This window comes from Malaya genurostris, chromosome 3 (genome assembly GCF_030247185.1).
Source record: "Malaya genurostris strain Urasoe2022 chromosome 3, Malgen_1.1, whole genome shotgun sequence".
NCBI classification, from domain to species: domain Eukaryota; kingdom Metazoa; phylum Arthropoda; class Insecta; order Diptera; family Culicidae; genus Malaya; species Malaya genurostris.
In genome coordinates this window covers 107,439,061-107,453,544 of record NC_080572.1, presented here as the reverse complement: position 1 = coordinate 107,453,544, position 14,484 = coordinate 107,439,061, and the positions used below count along the sequence as shown (strand labels likewise).

Sequence of the window (14,484 nt, the reverse complement as noted above, 5' to 3'; positions counted from 1 at the left end):
AAATAGTGAAAACCCCACAACTTTCTTTACATTTGATATTATATTGTTATTGTATAAACTCACTCGGTTTTCCAATGTTAAACCAATAAACCTAGTAACGATTTAAGAAAAACAACAAATATGTCTTCTCCTACGTCAACATTTGATATACTACTGATAATTTCGATCGAGAACCGAAATTGGCTATCTCTCAAACGATAAATCGTTTTCAACCATAAAATCGCTAATATATTATACGGTCGTAGGCATATTTGCCACTGCCAGTTCAAACATATACTAGCGGTTTCAAAACAACCTATTGTAACACTATTTGCCCAACAACCACCTCTCGAGCGTTCAGAGTGAAACCACACACCGGTCAATGTCAGTGTGCAGACAAGAAGAGGACCTGTGCCATGTCCCAACCATTATTGTTATCATCTTACAGAACGGCGCACTGACCGACCAACTTCACAAACAGTCATTCAGCCAACGGAAATGTTTACCTTCACGTCCGAAGCGAATGTTCATCCATCCATACATCCATCGAGGCACAGGCTAAAAATGGTCCTCTTAATTCCCCATCGTGGGGCGATGACTAATGCTTTTCGCTATCCGTTCCGATCAATCTTTAAAGATGAACGGTTATTAACCGAAGCGACGTGGCAGCTGGTTGCAGTAGATCCCGATCTCCGCTAGAAAAGACCCGATAATTGCCAATTCCTCCCATGTAGCTGAACTAGGGGTGTTTTTCTATTGCATCCAAGCCACCGGCGGCAGCAGCAGCAGCTCTGTGAATCGGTCTTTGGTCGCCCTCAAAACAGGCGATATGTTTTTATCAAAAGTTTGCTAGCTCAGCTGTGTGTGGGTGGGAGCTGGTGAAGCTCACATGGAACCTTTCATTTGCTGTAATCGATAGTGATAGCACAGTTGTATCGATAACAGCAACCTACTCGGTTTGGCGAAATTTGGTTCGGTTCGATACGGATCAGTCGGGAACTGAGTTGCACGTCTGACGAACACGTGTTAAGAACGGTCGGCGATGATGGGTCGTGGCCGGTGAGCTTTACTGTGAAAAGCGTGTGTGACGTCAAAAGCGAATTATGGTTACGAAAGGTAGAATTTCCCGTCGTATCTGGTTTCCTAAATTGGTCCTCGGATGCGCTTTTGGCTTAGAACAAATAAGGCCAGGTGCTTGCGTGTTGTGCTTAGCAGTTGTACCTATACTATCTAAACTAGCCTTTCGCCTGCCCACCCGCTCAGATAAGATTCGCGTGAATGTGTGAGAACAAACGAAGCTCCGCTGCTGGGCAACGCTCAGGTGAATGAGATCACTCTTTGCAGACGTTGAATGTACTGTTGACGGTGAAGAGTGCGAAAGAGAACGCGTGTGTGCTAATAATTTCAATTTAAATGAAAAATATTTGATTGTTCCGAGTTGTGTTGAATCACATGACGTTAGCAGATCAGTTCCTGTGACCGCGAGAAATGCGTTACGTCCACATCGTTCTTCTGACGAACTGGTGGGCGTGAGTTTGCCGGGGATCGAGGTTCGGAACTGAATACTTTGTTGAGGGTTTCCAATTATCATCACGATCGCGTGGATCGTAAAAGTGCATCCCGCACGTTGAACAATTCCGAGCTCTCGATAGGTTATAACTGCTGTGGTAAATGTTGTTATCTTATCGGGTGGTGTATTGCAGTGCGATAAGATACGGTCTCAGTCGCCTGCTAGTGTAACAGTTTGTACTTGAAGCTTTCAGCGGCAGCTAAAATGTGACTTCAGTTTCGCTATGTGTTGTCCTTTTGTTACATTTCATCATACGCTTTTATGTGTTTTATGTTCCGTGTACGTATCGAGTCAACATCAGAATCAGCGAGTCAACGCATTGGTGATGGACATCAACGGCAAACGCACAGCGGGTCAGTGGTAATAAATCAGTCTCGCTTACCACCGCGAACGAAAACTCATCATGACTAATCCAGCATCTAATCTCTTCGTTCTTTCTGTTGATCCTATTTACAGTTGACGATCCGTGCTGTCTAAGCTAGAGTGAGTGCCGCGGATCACATGCATAACAACGAAAACAAACATTTAGTGGTTTACTGATTCGTACAATAACGTGCATTACTCAGACGAACTTGTTGTGTTGTGTGTTCAAGTGCCACCTGCGAAAGACTCTAATCGTTTTGTTTGCCTTCACGTGTAGCAGCCATGAATCCTAGGGAGTTTGAACGTAACGAGCCCAATCGGCGCAGCATCCGGCTGAAACCGAACAAGCTGGAGGTGGTCCCCTTAAGTAACCACCCAGCCCTAACTAAACGGGTTTCACCTGTGATCAGCTCGCCACAACCGACTCGTGTGATTGCCCGAAACATTCGCAATGAACAGAACAATCGTGGCCAAATTGACATTCGGGATGGCTACAATCTTAAACTGAGTGACCTCAACAGGATACCCGTCAAAGACCAAACCATCAGCAAACCCAAAGAATCCGATCTGAACCCGTGTGACGACCAGTCACTGTCGGTACTACAAACCCTTGAACGTCAGATCAACACCATGGAGTTCGACACACGCATGAACGCAGACCGAACTACCGAACACATGGAAACCAAAAAAGAACGTCCTGTTCACTATGGTGAACTCCCAAGTCTGTTGAACAGCGGAATCAGTGACGTTGCCGGAAATGGTTTCGGTTACATGGATCGTCCCGGGAGTGACACCGACGACGAACTAACCCCAACTTCATTTAAACGCGGCGAAGATTCGCGCAGTTCCACCGGAGGGGTCCTGGCTTCGAACTCGCTGGTCTACGCCCGCAGAATGAAGACCGCTCGGCCCGTTAATCGTACGGTATCCGACTCGAAGAACGCCGAAAACACTGCTAAATTAATTCGTCAGAAAAAGGCACCGGCACCGCGTCCCCCGATGACGATTATCCCGACCAGTACCGTGCCCCATGTCACCGGTATGATACCAAAGGAGCGCCAACCGTCGGCGGTGCTGGGTTCGTCAACCAGCTCGACCACTTCTTCGCTGGGAAGTGGCTCGATGGCAAAAACGGCTTCACCCGTGACAGGAAACGTTGTGCATAATAAACCGGTTTTAGCATCCCCTGTTAGCAGTGTGAAGAATTCGACCGAAAAGAAAATCAGCTCCGAGATTTTGAAGCACATCATCAATCCGCAGAAGTCACAGGTAAAGTGTTCTGGGTCTGGGTATCCGTCGTTCGTGAGCGTCATCAACTGTCTAGGTTGACCAGTGAATGAGTCTCTTTATACAAATGTATGATTGATTGCATGATTGTTGAGTCGAAACCCGCGGGATTTCCAATGATACAGTTGAACATATTAATTGGATTGTAGTAGAAAAAATATCGAAATAATCATTTACGAATATTGTTACCACTGTTCCGCATTTGTTGAACTCAGTTTATCTAATGAAGGAATATAACCTAGAGTTTACATATATACAACTCACACTATAAGACCCAAGATAACTACCACCTGCAACTGGTTGGTTGTTAGTCATGGCTTATCTGTACCAGGGACAGCCGTTTTATTGCGATTTTGAATACAATCTGCTAAAAAAACTAGTACACATTCAACAAAGATCGTCCTCCTACCTTCCTACCTTCGTATGTGTAGTTTTTGTGATTCTATGAAGCTCTTTCGATTATCTTCTTTTGTCATATAAATCAATACAATACGTGTGCTTGTACAAACAGAACTCATAAACAAAACTCGATCAAAACCTCCCTATTAACAGTTCGGCTGAAAAGTTCGTATCGTTTAATAGAAACACACATTTTTTTGCCAAAATTCGTTTTTATTATTCAACATAATTGCCATCAGAGGCGATACAGCGATTATAGCGATCTTCCAACTTATCGATACCATTTTTGTAATACGATTTGTCCTTTGCCTCAAAATAGGCCGCAGTTCCAGCGATTACCTCTTCATTGCTTCTAAATTTCTTACCAGCGAGCATTCTCTTGAGGTCTGAAAACAGGAATAAGTCACTGGGGGCCAAATCTGGAGAATACGGTGGATGAGGGAACAATTCGAAGCCCAATTCGTTCAATTTCAGCATGGTTTTCATCGACTTGTGACACGGTGCATTGACTTGATGAAACAAAACTTTTTTCTTCTTCAAATGAGGCCGTTTTTTTTTAAATTCCGTCCTTCAAACGCTCTAATAACGCTATATAATAGTCACTGTTGATGGTTTTTCCCTTTTCAAGGTAGTCGATGGAAATTATACCATGCGAATCCCAAAATACAGACACCATAACCTTACCGGCCGATTGTTGAGTCTTTCCACGCTTTGGGTTCGGTTCATCGCGTGCAGTCCACTCAGCTGACTGTCGATTGGACTCCGGAGTGAAGTGATGGAGCCATGTTTCGTCCATTGTTATATATCGACGAAAAACATCGGTTTTATTTCGATATAACAGCTCCAAACACTGCTCGTAATCATCAATTCGTTGTTGTTTTTGATCGATTGTGAGCTCACGCGGCACCCATTTTGCACAAAGCTTTCTCATATCCAAATATTCGTGAATAATATGTCCAACATGTTCCTTTGATATCTTTAGGGTGTCAGCTATCTCGATCAACTTCACTTTACGGTCATTGAAAATCATTTTGTGGATTTTTTCACGTTTTCATCGGTAACAGCCTCTTTTGGACGTCCACTGCGTTCATCGTCTTCGGTGCTCATATGACCAGTACGAAATTTTGCAAACCACTTACGAATTGTTGCTTCGCCCGGTGCAGAGTTTGGATAACACTCATCAAGCCATTTTTTGGTATCGGCGGCACTTTTTTTCATCAAAAAGTAGTGTTTCATCAACACACGAAATTCCTTTTTTTCCATTTTTTTCACAATAACAAAAGTAGCTTCACTCAAAATGCAATATCTCACAAACTAATAATCAGACAGCTGTCAAATTTATACACGTATCTTTTGAAGGTTGGTACTAACTGAAAATGGTATGGATTTAATTCTAGTGGCGCCCTCTCATAGAAACGATACGAACTTTTCAGCCGATCTGTTACTGCAAGTTTTGTTATCATGAAAAGCACTGCCTGTATCATTGTCGGTGAAATAATTTAAATCTTCTATGATCAGAATACCAGTTTCAATGTAAATTACATAGAGAATATGGTTCTGAATATAGTTGAAAACCTTCGATAGTTTTATCTTTCGAAAATGTTTGGAATAATAGAAAAACTTGTCATGTAATTACTTAATGTGCAGAGTAGCCTTTTGAGTTCGTTAGTGTTACTGATTTATATCAATGGTATATAATATAATGTCGAAGGCCTATGGTCGGCCTAGTTTTATTGGACTCTTCGATGATTTGGACCATTAGTTAATTTCATTTTTTCATGAAAAGAATTTCAGTTTGAGCAAAAAATAATTTTTTTTTACATTTTTTTCTAGAAAGTGACCATTTTGCAATGCATAAAAGATTGGTATAGCAAATCAAAATTCCATCTAATTCAAAAATGGCGTAATTTGAAAGTCGAGTTTAAATTTTTGAAGTAGTTTATTTTTTGTGTAGAACTAAAACAATTTGTCATTATTCGACTGTATCAATTTGAAGAAAATCAGTAGAGAAAAAAATCACCGTCCTTCGAAAGATAGTCAAGATAAATTCAGAAAAAAACCAAGAGTATCTGGTTCTGGACAATCGAAAACCATCGGTTATTTTATGTTCTGAAAACTTTTGTGTTTAGTTAAGAAAATCCTAATTTTCCGGCATTTAACAGTTAGATGGAATAGAATTTCGTCACATACAAATTGAAAAATGAAAAGTTAGGTGTTTTCCGCTTTTCTCCGGGTTACGCTAAAAAATCCGCTGGATAGCCTTCAGAGTTCGTTGAAGTTACTGATTTATATTATTGGTAAAGAATATTTTCTTTAACGCCTGTAGTCTCTTTCGACTTTACACACGTTTCACGTATGATGTACCGTTTGTTTTGGAGGTTTGGAGAGTTTGGTTTTCGATAAAAAGACACTGAAAAAATTTCAGTTTGTATAAGAAAAAGTTTATGTCAATTATAGGGATGAGTTCACCAATTACGGTTTCGTCCACTGATTCGTCACCGCTGAAGATGTTGAAAAAATTGTTGTGTGCGTTTTTGCCTTCTTAACGATTTAATTGTTGTTCTGAATTAGCAAGTGATTGTTAGTTATAGCAGATATGTCTAATTGTACATTGGCTGCGATTGATGGATTGGCAGTGGTGCCGGAGTAGACGAATTTTCATTCATCTCGGAGTTTTGTTACAAGTAACCGGATGGACCTGACCGCACATGGCTATTTTTATGTTTACTTCGACTCAGCAATGCCGAGCAGTTTACGTCAAACTGCAATGCCACTCAGCAAATGTAAGATTATCTCTACTTGAAACTCTTAAGTTGTACCAAGGCACAGTGTCTTTGGTTGTCTTTTTGTTTTACTTCTGGTAGTGAGCAGGTTATTGATGGTGTTGCCAGGTGGTCCGATGATTTTTGAAGGTGATCAACGATTCACATGGGTCGTAGTCTGACCGAAGATTACGTAAGGAGGGATAGGCATACGTAGACGTAATTCATGCCGGATTTCGGGAAATTTTTTGTTCACAATTTTCTTTCGACGAAATTACAGTGAGAGTACAGCTTTCATTTTGTTACTAGCGCAGAGGACAGTAGCATCCCAATCGACACCACTCTATGGATCAAATGTTACCATGGAATCTCGAAAAGCATATAATTGGTTTTTAGCGCTCAATTATGTATCTTTTCAAATACATTTAACTTAATTATAATATTAACGAGTATTGACAATTCGGAACTGCTTTTGAGGAAAAATATGATTCTTATTATTACCACCAAACCAAATTTTGGATTTATTATAGAAACTTTAGGTAGATCAACGTATTGTTCATTATTTTGGTCCAGAAGAATGCGAGAAATGACAACTTCCTGACTTGTTTACACGCCTTTTGAAGCCACTCTCACAACATCCAATCATCACCCCTATTAAATGAACTTTTCGATACTCACAACCAGTTCGTGAAAACATATTCAAAGTAATTTTGAATGGGGAATTTCCCTTCTACCATATTGTCCCTTTAGCACAACATCTAATCTAAGCCTGTTTCAAGTGGCCCGATTGGATTGCCTTTCACTAGGAACTTTCCAAATACAGAGTAAATGTTCATTATCACACATTTACCACTGATAAGAGCACTTCACGCTAAGTGCGTCACATCTTTCACTTCGACTTGGATTGCTTAGCCTTCCGCAAACAGAGGAGGACTAGAAGATGTCCTGCCTTGTTAGTTTGGAAGACAAAACCCTACGCGATTTACAAAACACGTATGTTTATTTCCTAATGCTAATATCCTAGCCAGTCACAACGCATTTTGCTAACATCAGAAGTCCATATTAGACTCATATTTGATTGGTATTGGAGCTGTCAACTTTCCCCATAATACAATGGGTATCGTAGATAGGTTCATGTCGTGAGCTGTGTGTTACTTGTCTGATAATGAATATTTTATTGCTGATTACTGTCAGCAGTAGTATGGAGCTGTGGGTTGGTCTTTCTATTCAATCGTCTGGCTGTGCATGGGGCGAGTAGTTTTCCACGATTCACACAATCTCGGGCGATCAAATAACCAGCAACTGTCTACTTAGCAGTTGAAGAGTGATTATTATGGCGTTATTGAATCTATAATGAATCGAAGATGTGTGGATCTATATGAACGGCCTCTACAAATGAATTGGCAATGAATTTGGAAGGGAAAATTGAAAAATTCTGGACTAATTCCATTAGCACCAGCATATGTTTTAATTTAATAGCACTGTTGTTTCTCCCGGCGCCGATTGAGAAAAAAAATGATCAAAAACCCCATCCGACGTTTCATTTGATTACACGAGCGTCTGTTCCAGGTTATTCAATCAGCATTCGACTCGTATGCAAGAGAAGTAAAAAATCTTATATCGCGGGAAACATGTACTTCACATTAGATCGAAAGGTTCAAGGAGAAATCAGGATAGAATTAAAGAGCAAACAAAACAATCTAGTTTCAATGTCAAGACCAGCTCCGTCTGTTCGTCGTTGCATATTTAGAGCTGTAGACGTGCCGGGTGGATTTGTTTACAAACGGGAGTTAGTATCACTTTTTATTTCGAGTGACTTACGAAACCAATCACGCCAGCATTAAATTGCTTTCCAGTCTTTTTGGTGTTTGTCAGAGCGTAGGATGATTTATCGTCCACACGACCCGAGCCGACATGCAGACAAAAACAGTTTGATCAAATGCAGCCATCTTGATACATATTTTTATTTTTATTGATCTCCATTTATATTTTCCTAGTAATACATAAAAGCAAAAAAAAACAGAAACAATCACGTTATCGATTTTTTGTTTCTCTCTTCATAATTACCCGCATATGCATAACCATAACCGATCAGTTCCACCAATTTTCTCACTTCGTATAGTGCGAAATCACAACCGCCATTAAGTGCGGTTATTTATAGTGCGGTCAGTAAATTGTCGGTACCTATTATTGAAACCATACACCCTCTCAAAATCGACTGTACTCGGATTCACACATGTTACTCTTCGTCTTAACCGCCAAAGCATCGTAAATATTTGGAGCGAAATTTCTTTCGGTAGGAAACACCTCTCACTTTCAAAATTGGCAGCTCACCTCAGGGCGGAAGGGGGGTGACACGACGCTACGCACCTTTCTGTTCGCCAAAAAAAGTGCGACTGCGGCAGCCTTAAGGTAACCAACCGCTAAGGCAAGAGAGGTAAAGGCCGGTTGTGTTTTCTACGCGAACGTACAAATGTGCAATGTTTACGTCGGCTCGGTCTGTTCGCTATAAAAATAACTCTCCCTGGTCTTGTCCGCCAACACAAATCGCTATACCAACCTCGTTCAACGGCAAGCGGGTGACGCAATGATCCTTCGAAAAACACTCCGACCCCGCAGGACGGTGGACGGGTCGACGGGTGAGACCTTAAGGCGGATCAAGAGCAATTACCCCACTCTCTAAGATGACAAATTTATGTGTTTTTCCTGTGGGGCCGGCGCGTTTCATAGGAAAAACTTCCTCCTTTCGACATCGCTGCCAGTGACTAATCTCAGTGTTCTTTGTTTTACTTTGCAGGGATCACCAAACATGCAGATGCGTGGAACCGGAGCCCGGTGGCGACCGGCCGAGGAGCACATCGGCAAGTACAAACTGCTGAAAACTATCGGCAAGGGAAACTTCGCCAAGGTGAAACTGGCGAAACACGTGCCCACCTCCAAGGAGGTGGCGATCAAGATCATCGACAAGACACAGCTGAATGCGTCGTCCCTGCAGAAACTTTATCGGGAAGTAAGTATTTTAATTGGATTTTTGTCACTTAGTCAGTAGATAATGAGAAATTTACGAACATTAAATGGATTCCTTCATTAATTACATTCAATAAGGCAATTTGTCAAACATTTCGCTCATATCAGGAATCAGAACAAATTGGCTCAAATGGCACGTTCCCCTTTATATTACGACATTTGTGCCTTGCCATCAATTTGTTTTTAGCATCATTTTCCCGATATATAAGAGGGAAGGATTGAAGGGAAATTATAAGGTTTGGACTAGGAGGATGGGGAAAATTGACGACACAAAAACACAAAAGAGCAGAAGTAAATTCTGCACCTCTATAGGATGCTGAACAATCTGCTGGGGATCACATTTAGTGGAAGCAGAAGTAAATTATGAACCTCTACGAGGTCCCGAACAGTCTGCTTTAAAACCTATTTAGGTTTGTTACTATGTGCGTTCTTTCTGATGAACGATGCACAGTTAATAAAACCTCCAACCCCCAAGAGGATTTAGAGACTTTACAAAAGCTATACCACTCTGCACTCCCGGAAGAATGCAGAACGAATCGTAGTATGTACGAACAGAAGTAAATTCGGTACCCCATAAGAGATACCAAACAATCTGCTAAACCCTAGTTAAGGTGAATGCAGAAAGGATTCATTCACTTCAGGAAGAACGATGAACCCTTCTGACTATAGGTCTATATCAAATTGGGTGAGAAACGAGAGAATATCCTTTTGCTGGCATGTTTGAATGCAGCCCAAGAACAAATCTTGTGCTGAGTGCTTTTAAAGCTGCCTGACTGTCGGAACATAAATAAATTCGTTTACCACAGATCCTCTGCTGAAGTGCCGATTGTATTCAACACAGAATCGCGTATATTTCTGCTTTGAACACAGTACAGTATCTACCAAGTGGATGAGACTGCTTCAGCCTCATTTCACGACAGTAGACACCAGCACCAGCACGACCATTCAACAGAGAACCGTCCGTATAACAAACTATGTGTTCATCAAGTTTTCGTTTCAGACAACCATTCCTCACGAAGAGGATAGCTCACATTGAAGGTTTTGAAAGGAAAAAACGAATGCGTCAACTGGTTGATTCATAGATAAACATTGCGTCAAATCATATATAATTCATAAAATCTCTTTCGATGCGTTAGTCGAGTAAAATTTTTATCTGCCTGGTCTTACTGCCACTTGTTCGCCAAAGAATCTAGTCCTGAGTAAATCGGAAAAACGAGTAAACCCACACAGATACAAATATTTTGTAAATTTACAACTTTTTTCATTTACATATTTGGATGTTCTTTGTTTTTTAAAATGTTTGTATAGCAAAACTGAGCGATCAATTAAAATACAGTACATTTTATGTTTCGTATTCTGCTCATTAGTGCATTAGCAGATTATGTTGAACCTTGTGGATCAACATAATCTGCTAAACAGACGTAAAATATTTGCCATTTACAAACCACTTATTTGCACCAATGTCTATCCTGACGTGCCGAAAAAGCAAAACAAATGAATGTTAAGTTTCTCAATAATTGTTGCGATGCATAGGTCTTTTCACAGTACTTTCAACTTTCATTTATCATGTAATGTTATCAAGAAATCGTTCCTCATGTTATTGTCTCATTAGATTTAGTTACTATAGAGGCCCTAGATTTATAAAAATGTATCATTTGGATGATTGTAAGCTGTTGATGCAAAAGATGGGGAAGTTTTATGCCTGCTGGAGAGCAAGTTTGACAGAATCTAACTCCAGTGGGTTTTTCTCTGTTACAAATAAAAGAATCAATAAATAAAGGATGAAGAGGAAAAGAAAGACATTCAGAGTAAGATCCGACAACAAGACAACAAGTCTTAGAAAACAAACACTAAACAGGAGGCGATAAATAATTGAAACTGAAACTAAACAGATTAAATCAGATCATCCTGATATGATCTACCTTAAAATTCTTCTTACCATGAAGGCAAAGCTTGCCGAGTAAGATCATGAAGCAGTTCGCTTTCAGTGCTATAGAAGTGCGTGTGCATGATCTACCCTCATGCGTTCCCGATCCTTATATTCGTGCTACGTGTCCCAATACGGAGAGATTTTCTCTATCGAAAAAGAAAAGTGGAAGAATTTTCCCCCGGGATTCTAAATGGCATACGTTTGTTACGCATGCGCTTGATGAGGGCTATACCTTCTCATGTAATTTCCGGTCAGGATACAAGAATCCCGTGCAAATCACTTGTTACCTATAACAATCAGTTGGCACATGTCAATATTGCCAAAAAGCTGTTCACTACGGTAAGCCATGTAGACAACTGACCAAAGAACAACGGTGCGTCCTTCACATCAACCCCAAGCAACCCCAGCACACCTGTGATAGTCACCAACAACAATGAAGCATCCTCCTCAACGAAATCATCAGTATCCTCTATAGAACAAAGTACATCAGCTGCAGCGAATAACCTACCCAACGCCTGTGAAAAAAATAACGATTTTTCCGCCAATAACAGTTATGCTGAACCAATGGACGGAAGTGTGAATAGCGAACCACTGCTCCCCCTTCATTCGTTAGATAAAAGCGAAAGTGCCTCTCCTCCAAAGAAAAAAAATACAAGATCCAGCAAAAGAAAATAAATAAAATATTTTTTTCTGATTTAATAATTTTTAGTTGGTTTGGCGTAAAGCCGCCATAACTAAGTTCAGTTTTTTTTTGCAATGAGTGGAAACATGTAATGGAGAAGCCAAATAAATGAAAAACTAACAGAAAAGATGATTTATTGGAAAAAGATACGCTCAGAGACAGGACTCCTGTCCTTATGCAGATTTTTAGATTATTTTTAAGATCAGCGGTAAGCATCACCTGCAAAAAAAAAGTGATGTAAACGCCTTCGCTCGAATATCGCGCGTTTTAGTTTTTGAATTCGCGCGTCTTGTTTTTGAAATTTTTCGTTACAAGCCTGGATATTGCACTTTTAACGGAAATTAAATAATGAATCGGCAATTACCAGTGAAGTTTTTTCACTCATGTAAATAGTTTGCCCCCAAACTTAAAATTTTGCAATTTGTGGTCAAGCTTAGCTTGTATCTAAAAATTACCTAAAAGTAAGCAAATATTACACATTTGAGCAATTCCAGAAATGTTTAGCAGATCATCAGACTCGACCTTCTCCGATTTGGATGAAACTTTGCACATGGCTTCAGTATGGCAAACCATAAGTTTTGAACCGATGAAGAGGGCAATCCGACTCACGACTGATTCTTAAAAACGGCGTATGTATTTTTGCATTTCATAAAAATTGTCTTTTTCAAATCGTTGTAACTCAGAAAACCGTGATTTGTACAAAAATGGCGTTCAGGAAGAAGTTGTAGGGAATCAATAGGGCACTCTAAACAAAAAAATACACTGAAAAAAAATTTGATCTCTTGATCATTTCTCTGCTGACGTCATCGCTGTTGAAATATTGAAGCACCTCGTTTTCTATCGTTTTGTTCCTGCTGCGTCCCGTTTGTTTCTTGGCTTTTTGTTTCGTCCGTTGAAACTCTTGTCTCCGACACAATGTATTTGTTCGCCTTGAATTGGGTGGCTATTTTCTCCTTTGGCCACGAGTTTGGCAAGACTGACAACAAACGCACTTTTTCATTCCTAGTGCAATCAGGCTTAGCAAACTGCTCTATCATTTTAGTAATCACTTCATCTAACTCTGCTGCTTTCGTTTCGAGTAATTCTGGATCTTCTTCATCCGCCGGGAACCCAAATATTTTGTTTTTCTATACCTCTTGAAATATCCAAATATTTTTCTCGAGGATAATTAACATTCCGGGTTTTCTTCGTTGATATCGGAGACACGTAGATTCCTGCGATGTCCTTGTTGAAGAGTTCAATGTTGTGTGCTCTTGAATACTCCGCCGCGACTGATGCTTCAGAAGATGCTGAGTTGATTGAAGCTGCTGAAGGTACTTCCTCTAAATCGTATTGCGATGTGGATGGTTGTGGTTCTGTTGTTGACTGCCCTTCTGTTTCCGACGTATGACTTTCCTTATAAGCCCGCCTACGACAGCGATCACAAATGCTTAACGTGGTATTTAATTTAACCTTGCACTTTCGAGCTTCTAATTTTCCAATTATGGTTTCTGTTAAATGGAAAATTTTTTCGGAACACACAAAACCAGAAAAAGGTTTACAACATTTTGGGAAAACCATATTGTAGTATTGTAACTGTTTCGAAAGAGATTTGTTATAAACTGATATAAACTGTCACTTTGGAATTGCTCAGTTAATGCTTAGTCGTTTCTTATATTCTACACTTGATTCCAATGTACCCGAACCTAACTGTACTAAATTTCATTGCAAATTAACGCAGTGCTTAGAATTGTAATATCGATTTTTTTCTGTTTCACTTTTGAATTAAATGACTAATCAGATTCATGTTTGGATTACTTCCACTTGATATGTCGCTTATTCATTCAAAATCACTGTCTTTTATAGTCATCGTAGCGTCTTATTACTTTTCAACACGTTTATTTTTTTTAATTTTTAATGTATATCCTTCTATCGAACGCAAAGATATGTTCCATATTAAAACAAGAAATCATCATGGTAATATAAAATAATAGCTAAACGATGTCCAGGCATTGTAAATATTAAATAAAGATGAGATACATATTTACCTCAAATCCTAATTTAGTCACATAACTCATATAAAAACGAACAAATATTATTAAAAAAAACATGCCAAACAGCAATAAAATTTTTTCAAACCAATAATATGTTTACTGATCCACTCGTAATTGCGAGATTCTTCAGAACATCTTTTCTAAATTTTCTTACTCAACTAAACCCGCTTTGCTGCTACCATTCCTCTCTTATAGGTCCGAATAATGAAACTGCTGGACCACCCGAACATCGTCAAGCTGTTCCAGGTGATCGAAACCGAGAAGACGCTGTACTTGGTGATGGAGTACGCATCCGGTGGGGAAGTGTTCGATTATCTGGTGCTACACGGACGGATGAAGGAAAAGGAGGCGCGAGCCAAGTTCCGTCAAATCGTATCTGCTGTTCAGTACTGCCACCAAAAACGAATTATACACAGGTAACGTTTGGTTTGTGTCCTGGCAGTTCACTCGAA

At 40.0% G+C, this 14,484-nt stretch overlaps 1 protein-coding gene across 23 annotated transcripts in view; it reads left to right on the top strand.

Annotated features, from left to right (window-relative positions):
- LOC131439075 (serine/threonine-protein kinase MARK2-like) overlaps positions 1–14,484 on the top strand; it is a 143,548-nt gene that overhangs the window by 62,552 nt on the left and 66,512 nt on the right. For 21 of the 23 annotated variants that reach the window (XM_058609636.1, XM_058609635.1, XM_058609632.1 and 18 more), the window contains exons 3-4: positions 9,158–9,370; positions 14,228–14,448. In XM_058609636.1, the coding sequence (XP_058465619.1) occupies positions 9,158–9,370; positions 14,228–14,448 (434 nt within the window). Of the gene's footprint in view, positions 1–946; positions 1,096–1,351; positions 1,903–2,005; positions 3,182–9,157; positions 9,371–14,227; positions 14,449–14,484 lie in introns of those variants that run through there. The other 2 variants (XM_058609638.1, XM_058609637.1) reach the window with 2 other exon arrangements.